General features: G+C 39.2%; 1 protein-coding gene across 1 annotated transcript in view; it reads right to left on the bottom strand.

The window, feature by feature from the left end:
- The window catches only part of vdra (vitamin D receptor a), a 71,142-nt gene that overhangs the window by 10,557 nt on the left and 48,026 nt on the right, over positions 1–12,559 (bottom strand). Inside the window, exons 4-8 of the mRNA XM_026920124.3 lie at positions 7,915–8,099; positions 6,244–6,343; positions 4,035–4,206; positions 1,928–2,079; positions 679–795 (exon numbers count right to left, since the gene is read on the bottom strand). Coding sequence (XP_026775925.1) covers positions 679–795; positions 1,928–2,079; positions 4,035–4,206; positions 6,244–6,343; positions 7,915–8,099 — 726 coding nt within the window. The remainder of the gene's footprint in view (positions 1–678; positions 796–1,927; positions 2,080–4,034; positions 4,207–6,243; positions 6,344–7,914; positions 8,100–12,559) is intronic.

The raw sequence follows: 12,559 nt of genomic DNA, 5'->3' as shown, positions 1-12,559 counted from the left end.
AGCAAGGGGGAGAGCACGAGAAGGGGAGAGAGAGAGAGAGAGAGAGAGAGAGAGAGAGAGAGAGAGAGAAAGCACGAGGGGGAGAGTGAGAAAGACAGAGAGAGTGCGAGGGGCAGAGAGAAAGAGACATAGAGAGAGAGTGAGGGGGAGAGAATGTAAGAGAGAGGGAGCAAGGGGGGAGAGAGAGTGAGAGATAGACAGAAAGAAGGAACGGATTGAGTAAAAAGGAGAGGAAAAGAGTGAAAAAATGAAAGAAACATTAAAAAGGTGAGAAAGATAAAAGAGAATGAGCAGGATGAAAGAAAGAAAGAAAAAGAAAGAAAGAAAGAAAAAGAGGTTGAATAAGAATGATAAATGAGAAAGTGGGAAGAGCATAGATAGATGGATGAGTGAGTGTAGAAAGAAAGAAAGAAAGAAAGAGATTTTGTGGAATAAATAAAGAATTAAAGAACGGTCACAGAGTGAATGAAAAAGTTAAGAATAAGGAGAGTGATAAAGAAGTAGCAGAGGAGAGAGAGACAGATAAAGAGAGTGATAAGAGTATGATAGATGGAGGCACAGATGGAGAAAAACATCTGAAACCTTTCACAAACTCCACATCAAAACCACCAGATCTGGTGATGGGGTTGTGTGAAACCACCACTTTCCACACACACACACACACACACACACACACACCTGGAGAGAGGAGACAGATGGCCATTAGCAGCACGTGTTCCTCTTCATGCATGTTGAGTTTTTTCAGCCCCACCTGAAACTTCACCAGCGGCTCCAGCAGCTCCAGAGTGTGACCAGCTGCAGTGCACAAATATACACACACACACACTCACGACTCAGTGATTAAAGCATTTCTCAAACATTATGTCATTCTACACTATTAAAAAAAATCTAACTGTGTGTGTTACATAATGCACTGAGGAGCTACTAATAACGTCAATATCAATAACATGAGCTACAGTTACACGAAGCCTAATAACACATTCATAATCATAATGAAAAAAAAAAAACACTCGGCTACACACATTAATCAGAACAGAGTAAACCAACTGACGCTGGTCCGAATGAACCTTCTAATCTGTGGGGAATAATCCTTTTAATAATCTGTTAAATAGAAGAATAATAGTGAAAGTAATCATTTTAGTCACATTGAGCTTTTGTGGGAGGAAAAAAAAAAAGGGAAGCACTTTTCCTGTTGCTCATTTGGCTGATGCAGGATACAACTGAGTTGAAGGTTACAGGTCTTGGCCAATCACGACAGCTTGGCAGTACTGGGATTTGAACACACAACCTTCTGAGCTGTGACTCAAAGCCTTAACCAATGAGCCACCACAACTACACCATGACTAGCTTGCACTGATTCAACAACTCCTAGCACTGAATTAATGCCACTAAAAGACTGCAGCGAATCAGTGCAGGCGAGTTGTGCTAGCTGTGGTAGCTCAGTGTTTACGGCTTCGAGCTGCAGATAAGAAGGTCATGTGTTCAAATCCCAGCACCACCAAAGTGTCTTGACTGGATCCTTAAGCAAGACCCTTCAGCTCAGCTGTAACCTGCATCATACTGGGTTATGTGTTATTTTATACTACGTATGAAATTACAGTACTTTACTGTAAATATGTTTTACAGTTGTTTACTATAAAATTTACAATACTTTATTGGTAACCTAGGTTGCCAGTAAATTACTGTAAAATCTCCAGTAAACAGTGTTTTTACAGTGGAGTGGAATGGTGACTAACAAATCTTAAATAAAGGTTACATCTCTATTTCTGGAACGTCCTCCATTTTGTCGTCGGCTGTGAATCATTAAAAATGTATTTAATAAAGATTGACTGATTGTGTTGTCTTGATGGATCATTGCTGTCATTTGCTCAGGTCTTCATGTCCTTCCTTAATTAGGGAATCTGCAGTGTGGACTCGTTTCTCTCACCTTTGGTGACGTCGTTAATGCAGTACTTAAAGTCGGGCCCTCCACAGCTCCAGCTCATGTCGTCCAGACTGAAGGACTGGTTGGAGCGCAACATGATGATCTCAATAGCGCTGGACTTCAGCAGAGCGATCTGATCTTCTGCAGTCAGATCCCTGAGAGAGAGAGAGACAGAGAGAGGGAAGGGGGGAGACAGACAGAGAGAGATAGAGAGAAAGAGAAAGAGAAAGAGGGGGAGGGGGAGGGGAGAAAAGGAAAAGAGAAGAGGGGCAGCGAGAGAAAGAGACAGTGAGACAGAAAAGAGTCAGACACAGACATAGAGAGAGAGAGTGAGAGTGAGACAGAAAGAAAGTGACAGAGACAGAAAGAGAGAAAGAGAAACAGAGTGACAAACACAAAGAGACAAGGAAAGAAAGAGACAGAAAATGTGAGACAGATACAGAGAGAGACAGAGATAGAGAGACAGAGAGGAAAAAAGAGAGAAAGAAAGACAGAGAAACACAGGGAGATACAAAGAGAGAGAGAAAGAAAGAGACACAAAAACAGAATGAGAGAGAGTTAGAAAGAAGAAAAGAGACAGACATAAAGACAGAAACAGAGAAACAGAGAGAACGACAGAGAGAGATACATAGAGACAGAAAAAGAGAGAGAGCATACAATTTAAGTGTACAAGCTAATAAAATCGATCCATGATTCTCGAATCTAGTGAAAACATTAGCCGTGTAGCTAGTCTCTGGTCTGATGAGCTTCCTTCAGCGAAATAATTTACACAAATGCATGTGATTGGACAAAAACGAAAGAGAGGAGCTGCTACAGAAACAGAGCTAGTTCATGTGTAGACAACTAAAGTAAGCCAGGTTTTTTCAGATGTCTATCATTTCCACTACGGGATTTTTCCAGTACTTGGTTCAATGACCCCTGCTCCTGGAGAAATACAGACGATTGTTAAGTACCAGGAAAAGATGAGTGAATCCAATTTAAAGACATCTTTTCGCTCCACACGACTTTATTGTGAATGAATGGGCTAAGAATAAACAGCAGAGATTGTCCATTAACCTGCAGACCTTTGACTGAGAGCTCTGAGTCACACTGACCTACACACACCCACACACAACACACACCTACGCATACACCCCAATAGGATGACGTCACTCACATGTAATAACCATAAATGGGCATTTTGCTAGTTTGTGCACGACGCTGTACATTATCCAGACTTTTATCTCATTCCTCATTTATTCATAGATGAGCTCAGAGGACAGCGGTGTTAAAAGCTGCATTCACCTCACATCCAACGTACAACATCGCTCTAATGGACTCATCAATCAACACCTAAAAAACACCGGTTATTGTTTAAGAGATCGTGTGTTTGCATATAGTGCGTGTAAGTCCAAGCATGCAAGTGTGTATTAGTCAGCAGGTGTCTTATGAACATTAATACATTAATAGATGTTGAAGTAATCGTCAGGAGATGGATAGTGAGGATGTTGATGAGAGAACTGCTGTGTGTGTGTGTGTGTGTGTGTGTGTGTGTGTGTGTATATGTGTGTGTGTGTGGGGGGGGATGCTTCACGTCAATATTGTGTTTTTCTCTCCACAGGAACAGGATGTTCAGAGTCTTTTATGGTTACTCAGACAACTGGGCTCTACATCAGCAACACACACACACATACACACACACACACACTCTCTCTCTCATATGCTGTTTTTTCTTAAATGGTATTCTACTTGGTTGCTGCTCCATATGAAACGCCAAAGTCGGAGTGATGTGATGGAAACACTGCATACACACACACAAACGCACACGTACACACACACACACACACACACACACACACACAGGGGTGGGCCATACATAGGATGATAATCAACAACGATATGGTGTAATGAAGTGGAGTTACTGGACGTACTGAACTGCTGTTCCTCTTACACAACAGTACTTTCTTTTATTTATTATTTAAAACAACACGTTTTTTATCCATTTATGGTTACAAGTTAGTTTCTGTTAACACTTATATTATAGCAGCTATAAACAGTCAAATGAAATACATCATGAAAAGCCATTGAGTAAGTAGACTTGTTGAACAGGAAGCCAGGAGGTTCGGCCCACCTGAAGCCGGGGATCATCTTGGCAAAGCCGATCACTTTCTGGATGCTGTAGCTGACGAGGTCAGCCAGGTGAGGCAGCATGGAGAGGCGGGAGTTTTCATCCCTGGACTCCGGGCTCATCACGCCATCCTGACACATGGAGAAGAGACTGCTGAGCTTTTTGTCCATAGACTCTGTAGACAGACAGACAGACAAAGAGTGATTACATGCCAAAGATCAATAGATTAGTTCAATAGGTCAGGGACTAGGTAGATAGTTGAACAGGTCAGGGTCGAGACTGCTAGTTCAATAGGTCAAAGACTATTTAGCTAGTTCAACAGGTCAGAGGCTAAGAATACCATCAAGCAAAAACCCTGTTAGGATTTGACACGAAAACATGCAAACACACACACACACACACACACACAAAAAAAAAAAAAATGTGTAAGCATCTCATCATGGTGAAGTGATGGCTCAGTGTTTAAGGCTTTGTGCTACTTATTGGAAGGTTTTTAATTATTCTTATTTGGAGTTTTTAACTGGAGTACTGCCAAGCTGCCATGTTGAGTCCTTGAGCAAGACCCTTAAACCCCAACTGCTCAATTGTACTGTCTCTCAAGCTACTGTAAGTAGCTTTGGATAAAAATGTCAGCCAAATGAGCTAAATGTAAATGTAATGTAGATGAATTTCTTTCCCTTCTAATCCACCAACACCGGTGTCTCATTTCAGACCACTCTCAGGCAAGGCACAGGAGCGTAAAGCTTGCAGGGGTGGCGGTGTGTTTGATGGAAGAAGCTTATTTAATTAACAGCAAATAAACCATAAATACATTCATGCAAATTCAAAACCTAGGGGCAACTGAGAATCAATACATCTACTGGAAGGTTTCTGGAAGATGGAGAATATGGAGGTAAACCACACGGATAAGGAGAACATGGGAAAATCCACAGAGACTGTAACGTGAGCTCAGGATCAAACCGGGGAGCCTGGAGCCATGAGGTTACGTTACCCAACCAAATAAATGTTGGCGTAAAAATATGTAATATTTTACAGACCTCACTTACTCTAAAAAACATTCAACTGCTTTTTTATTTTCAAATCAAAACAAAGTGGGCGTAAATATGATTTGTTATTCATCTAACAAATCCATAACAAACAGTTCTCATAAAATGTCTCCTGCATGAGAGTAATGGTTAGATGAACTCAGGTTTTAGATTATTTGAATATTGAACATTTTCACACACAGCATTAAAAAGAACAAATCAAAATAAAACCAGAGCATCACTATTTAAAAAAAAATCTATATTTTTCCTCATAGTCATAGAAAAGAATGTGAACCTTCTACAGATTTGACTGTTTTTTCGAATGTGTAAAAAGAGAAGGTGCTTGTGGTGTTTTTTTTCTGAAAAATCGTAGCCCAAAGACACAAAAAAAGTTTTTGTTACGGTTATTCCTGTTACAGTAATGACGCAAACTTGCGCAAATGATAATTTCTGTAAATGCTGTAATCTAGAAGGTGCTGAAGGAAAAAAAAAAAGCCTTGCCGTCCCATTCCGGCACTAGAGACATAGATACGGGACATATTCCACAACACACAACCATCCCGTGGTCATGACTGACCTGAAGTCTGAGTGGAAACGACGCCTTTACGGGCATCCATCTTGTTGGTGTAAACAGAATAAGTCTCTCCTCTAAGCGTGTAAAGCTGCACTCTGATGTTACACAAGCAGAAATGCGAAATGTTGATTTTCCAAGTCTTGAGGAATTGGCAACGACTAAATTATGAGAAAATTGGGTAACAAAAAAACCCAGGAATTTTATTTCAGGCTGTTTTTTTCCATGATGAGAAGAGTGAAAAGCACTTCTGAAGAGCGAGAGCTGAAGATTTGTGCAAAATGGCTGACCATCAGGGATTAACTGGTATCAGAGAAACATAACAAGAGTAGATGAAGAACAGAGCCTGGGTAGAAAAACAAGCCTTTTCTCAAAACACTACTTTTTCCTGCTGTGTGTGTGTGTGCGTGTGTGTGTGTGTGTGCTTTTAGTCAGCGTCCAGTTTCCTAACATACGTAATTCAATGTGAGGTTCAATGCTTTTGGCCAAAACAGTTCGTGTACTGCCATCTGTGGACAAACCTCCTGGAGGTTAAGCTTACATTCCTTACTTGATTTCACAGTGAATTTGTGAATGTGTGTGTTAGAGAGAGTGAGAGTGTGTGTATGTGTGTTACCTGGTGAGTTGTTCAATGAATCTGAAGAGGCATCTGAGAGTGAGTGGAGCGAGGCAGCACGGCTGGCACTGCGCGTCACTGGTCCCTCTCTCACTGGGGGCTACACACACACACGCACACACACACACACACACACACACACACACATATTAGAGCTACACTATAATAAGAGTTTGCAGGCAAGCACTTGCTTTAAGCCATTTCAAGTGGAACAATCTCCTCCTGCCTTTTTTTTAAAGTAAGGAATAAAACACTTGGAGGTGTGCTGTTATAGGAAAATAATCAACAACAGGGTCCTGTGATGCGGCCTGACACAAAGCTGATTATTTTCCAATCCCAGCACATCCTGATGTGTTTTATTCCTCAATAATTATTCAACAATTATTTTTTTCTAGTTATTAAAGAATGACACCTCATATTTTTTATCCATTAATTCGTCATACAAGTCAGTGTGAATGTGCTGTTACTATAGAAACGATAACACATTTGCTTTGTAGCCAGTACTACTGTCAGAGCTGCTGTTAGGGAAAATGACTCAACTACACTTTAATTTGCAGATGTTAGTATCAGCAGCATGACCACAAGCTGTTATCTGGGGTAATTTGGCATTTTCTTGAATTAAGTGTTCATAAATGAAAAGGCAGCCACTGCAGCTTGTGAAAACATTACCCGGCCTGGTGATGGTGACATCATCCGCTCAGAATTAGTTAGGAATATATTTCCTTCTCCTGTAAACGTAGTCATTCTGAATACAAGGCTGTCTTATGACAGCAGCGTCTGCTTCATTTCCATTATCACTATTAGACTGTCACTGCGCTAATACAAAGTGAATGAGGAATTTGGATTCACTAATCAATCTGCCGTAGCTCTTACCTCGTCATTTTAACAAACATCGTTTTAAACAAAACCCCACATGGAAAATGCCTTACACATCTAGAAATATTGAGGATATTTGTGTATCTTTTAGCCACAGAGCGAACGTTTGGGTGTGTGAACCTTCCATGCCAAAAAATGATCACACAACACACAGCTTCAAACTGACATGACTGTTTTCATAAATATCATTTTGTAATTTTAGTTCCAGATTGAAAGCTGTTTCTGTGTCTGATCTTCAGAGAGGGATAAATGAATACACAGTGGATGTTGTGTAACACTGAAACAGCAATTACGTAACGAATAAAACACTCAGACACATGCTGTTATAGGAAAATAATCAGTGTCGGTGTCTGGCATGAAGCTGAATTGCCATGAAGATTATTTTCCAATAGCAGCATGTTTTTTATTCCTTTTTCACTACAGTAATTTGCCAACACTAACTTTTTTTATTACAGGACAACACGTTGTACTTTTTATCTGTTTATAGTTTAACGGTTAATGCTGCGGAACATCCGTGAAACATGTTAGTTCCTGTTATGACTTATGTTATGGCAGCTATAAACAGTTGCCCCAACAGCATCCCAACAACCAAAAAAAAAAAAAAACCCGCAGCTTGTCATGTTACAAAGAAACCGCAAAATGTAAACTCCTCTGTCCTGAGGACTTTGCCCATGTCAGAAAACTTAACATTACAGCTTTACATCTAACTGAGAAAGCAATTTGTATGTTTATGCAATTTCTTCTTGTATAGAGTTCACTTTTCTGTGTAGGTTAATTACTGAGCGTGACACTGACTCGGAATTTCACAAAATCGGAGTAGGAGTCGTCGTAGGTCTTGTGATGCGCCTCCACCAGCGTGTTGATGATCTGACTCTGCTCCTCGGTCAGCCGGGGCTTCTGCGCCTCCCGCATCGCCTCCTCCTCCTTTCTCTTCAGGATCAGCTCCTTCTTCCTCTGTACCTCCTCATCAGTCAGAATGACTGCAGAGAAATAAAAAAAATAACAGGATTAACGGTGATTCATTACTGCACAGCTTGCAGTTCATCAGTAGCTTCAGTCTCGTGCTGCTCCTGATCTTGCTCTACCCAGACTTCCTTATCTTAACCGCTTCTCACAGCAGGTTCACTCAAAAGCTCTTTAAGCTCTTAAACATTACCCAGAACTGACGGACAACCAGAAATAAAGGGTTTCCTCTTTAGTACTCAATAACAATATCATCAGTCCTGAGATAAAACGAGAAAATACATCCTGCCCGGAAACGTATTACGCCACCTAATAAAGTCAAGTCACATAAACACTCGGCTCTGGAGGACTTCTGTCTCACTGCACGATGGATTACAGCTTTAGGCAAAGTTTACAACTTGCATACTTGAAGTTGTACGCAACCTAAACATAAATTACACACAACTTGTGGTGGAATTTATTGCTCAGTTTCGACTTAAAGGTGCAATAGTAGATTTTCTATTTTGCTAATACAAGTAACCTGGAAATATGCAGAACATGATTCAAATTGTTTAAGAATGCTTGTCTGTGTTTTCATGGGCCTCTTGTCAGTTTTTTTATAAACACACCCAAAAGCCTCTTCACTCCGCCCACATCTCAGTCTGTTCAGAAAAGCTAGCGCTTTATGCTTTAAAACTGAATGACAGGAAATGTAGCAGAACTAACAATAATAACAATAAAAGTATTACTGACATGCAATTAGTGATGTACCTCCTGGAAATGTAAACACAATCTATACAGAGTGTTAAAGTGTTTGAATGGCTGGCTTCACATAACCAATCAAGTCGATCCATTTTTAATCACTTATGATTTCCAGGTAATGCAAGGTATTGGACGAACCACCTGACATCTGTGCATCTAATGATGCCGACTAGCTAGCTGTAGCTAGCTGTGGCTCATTACAAAGTGGAACAGGACAGCGAAGGTACTTGACCATTCTCGCAGGAGCAAATCAGTATGAGTACGAGTCTAATTTCATGTGGTTATAGTGTTATAATTCGGCTGTCAAGCAGTTGAATGGCTTTGAATCATAGGTCATGGTAAAATGCTAGCACCATCACCCAGCTGATATATTTTGGCCAGCATATATATTTTGAGGGCGTGGCTTTGTCTACACAGGTGAGATTGTGATGTGGGTTCAAGGAGTAAAGAATTCATTTCAATGTTGTTGTAATTCACTTCTTAACCACTAGAGCTCCAGTCTTGACTAATGCACCTTTAAAGGTTATTTTTATAGTCCAGTTTATATATAAACCAATCTTCTTAGCCAACACTGAGTCCAAAGGCTGATCGTAGATCAGATTATTGGGGAAGAAATCTTCGTGTCGTCCCTAGTGTGTTGTGGAATGGCTGATCTGAGAGCAGTGCTGTATGAAATGTATGAAGCTAGCAGACGTTTCTCAGCATGTGAAGACTACAGCAGTCTGCCAACTGGGTCACAGTGACAGTGTAATGACCTCGCGGCATATGGAGAGCCAGAGTGTAGTGTGTCCATGTGTGTGGGTGTTTGTGTTTGTTTGTGTGCGTGTCCTAAGTAGTGGCCTGGTGCTGAATGAGCCAGAACTAATAACACCCTTTTACAGCTCTCTATCTGTTCTGTGACTTTACAAAATTATGACCCTTATCTAATAGTCTCTTTTCACGCTTCCTGGTTTTACGTAATGGAAGTCATCATAGTGGAAAAAACATAACACTGCAACAAAGGCACAATTTATGAATGAGCATCCATCTTTTTTATCTCATTACCACATTGAAATCAAAAACTTCCAGTCCAAAATATAACCTGCAGAATACTGAGCATGTGAAATATAGATTATGGAAGCACCATCCTGATCATCAGTGTTATACCACAGCGCTGGTGAATTCTCAATTCTGATGTTTCTGAACATTAAACGTAACTAAAGATGGATAAAACTCACTAAGAATTGTAATTATAATAGAATTTGCTGTGCTATATGAGGAATAAACCACTTTAAATTGTGTCATGAATTTGTTAAATTAGTTTTAGTTAGGTTTTTTTTGTGTTTTTGTGGCTTACAATAGTTTTTTACAGACATATTTTAGTGTTGATATGATTTATTTCCAGTTTTTGCAATTTTAGTTCCAGACTAAGAGTAGTGTTTTTTTTTTTTTTTTTTTTTTTTTAAAGTATTGGGTTTACATTAGTACTATGACTTATCAATGAGCCATATAATAATTGGCTGATTAAATTTAAATTTTTATACAAGATAAAAAATAAAAATAAAAAGTAGATTTATGGTAAGCTGCTGTACATTTTTTTGTGATTGGAAAAGCAGAAAATTATTTGATTTTTATTTCATTGAATTTTTTTTTTTATTTTTTATTATAAGACAGCACAGTGGGGAAGCTGATAGCTTTGTAACATTACCTTATGTCTCTAAGTGCATAAGGAGCTCTTTTAAAGCTCTGCTGAAAGAGGCCGTAAAAAAAAAATACTTTTTTTTTTCTCTCACATATATCCCGACATGGGTCTGATGTCAAGTCTAAACACATGGAAGCTATTATTTTCCATTCAACTGCGGTTTATGTTCATATGCCAACGATCATGCAACTTCAAAACCAAAACACTAGTTCAGAAAAAAATGGATCAAAAAATTAAATATGATTTCAGTGTAAAAGCCTTTTTTTTTTTCAAAACCAAACTGTTTTCTAACCATAAAACCGACATTGCATTGGCCATAAACATGTCACAGATACAAACTCATTGTGTGATTCATCCTAACCCACTCAATGTGTTGTGTATTAACGGTTTGATCGGTACACAGACGTCCTGCATCCACTCGCTGATACGTGTGCTGTTATTAGGAGAAAACGAGCGCAGGCTGCTTCGGGTTATCTCGGGTGAGTTTGTTTTGGCTGAGCAGAACGTGACAGTCTCAACCAATCTGGCAAACAGGTGCTAACAGTGTGTGGTCAATAAAAAACAAAGGAAAACCTACCCAAAACCACAGGTAAACAAACATGCGATGCTCGTGAAATGCTAATGCCGGAGCAGAACGATCATTACTCATCGTTACGGGAAAATATGAGAATAATGTGCTAAGAGCTCTGCTTTCTGTATCCGGACAGCTGAAGCTGTAAATCTCCTGAATGATCATGAAGAATTTTAGAGACTACAGTAAAGCATGTTGTCCAGAACAAATGGAAACTGATTAAATACATATTTAGATATCTATTATGTAGGGTATAATTTAAGTACAAAATTAGGCGGTGTGCTGTTAAAGGAAAATAATCAGCGCTGGGGTGGCGTGACGAAGCCAAATTACCGTTACCACCCCAAAGTCAATTATTTTTCTATAATCACACATTCCTATTACACACAGCAATTTGTCAACACTAAACATTTTTATTTATTAAAGCACGACATATTGTAATTTTTATGCATTTATAGTTACATTTAATTATAGTGGAAAACCTGCGAAGAAAGTTACTTCCTGCTATCACTTTCGTTATAGCAGCTACAAATAGTCATTCCTTTACCAGCCTCTCTTTATTCTCTCTCTTGAAGTTAATAAGGCAAAAAAAAAAAAAAACACATTACTGAGAAACAGCAAAATGTGCAAACTTACTGACTTACAAAGCGCTCACACTGGAGACTCCTTCCATCAATGTTAAATAAATATCTCCTTGCAGAAAATTTCACCATATAAACAATTGTACGCTTTTCTTGGTTAAATAACGACACGTTTTTTAATCTGTTTATGTGGAGCATCCATCATACACGTCCCTGTTACTATAGAAACGATAACGTATTAGAACTAGTGTATTAATATCAACGTGATTTGAATTAAAGCTGGAAATACCGTCAGAGCTGCTGTTATAGAAAATGAAAGAACTCTTTCTGACCAATCAGAATAAAGAATTCAACAGTGCTGTGGTACAAATACTATATATCAAGACCTTTGATGGTTCTGACCGTTTTAAGACTTTCTGAGCTCAGAAAAAAAAACTGCAAAGCATGTTAACTAATTTTTGCCAAAAACATCACATATAACCTTATAATTCCAAGTTCTCCATATATTTATTCATTGCTGGGGTTTTTTAAACATTGTGTATACTTACTGCCGCGTTATTCCACACTCCTACCTCGTTGCTCCGTGTTTTAGGTGTACAGTTAGAGACTGTAGCTCATCTTTTTCCATGCAAACCTAAAGCCCTTCATCAGTTTCAGTTTCTGACCACAGCACCACTGTTAGCTGGATATTTTTGGTTGCCGGACTGTTTCTTAACCCGGCAGTTTACACGCAACAATTTTCACCAATCCAAATGAATTCCTTCCAATTGCAGAGTCCAACTGAACTGTTTATATGTAACCAAACCTCAGTACACTGTTTAAAATCCTTATGCACATGCACATTTTTTTTTTTTTTTTTTTTGGGGGAGCTGGCCTGTTGTTATGACACAAATACACGTGCAG

The sequence above is a fragment of the Pangasianodon hypophthalmus genome, chromosome 16 (genome assembly GCF_027358585.1).
Source record: "Pangasianodon hypophthalmus isolate fPanHyp1 chromosome 16, fPanHyp1.pri, whole genome shotgun sequence".
Taxonomy (NCBI): Eukaryota; Metazoa; Chordata; class Actinopteri; order Siluriformes; family Pangasiidae; genus Pangasianodon; species Pangasianodon hypophthalmus.
This window is presented reverse-complemented; position numbering and strand designations above follow the sequence as displayed.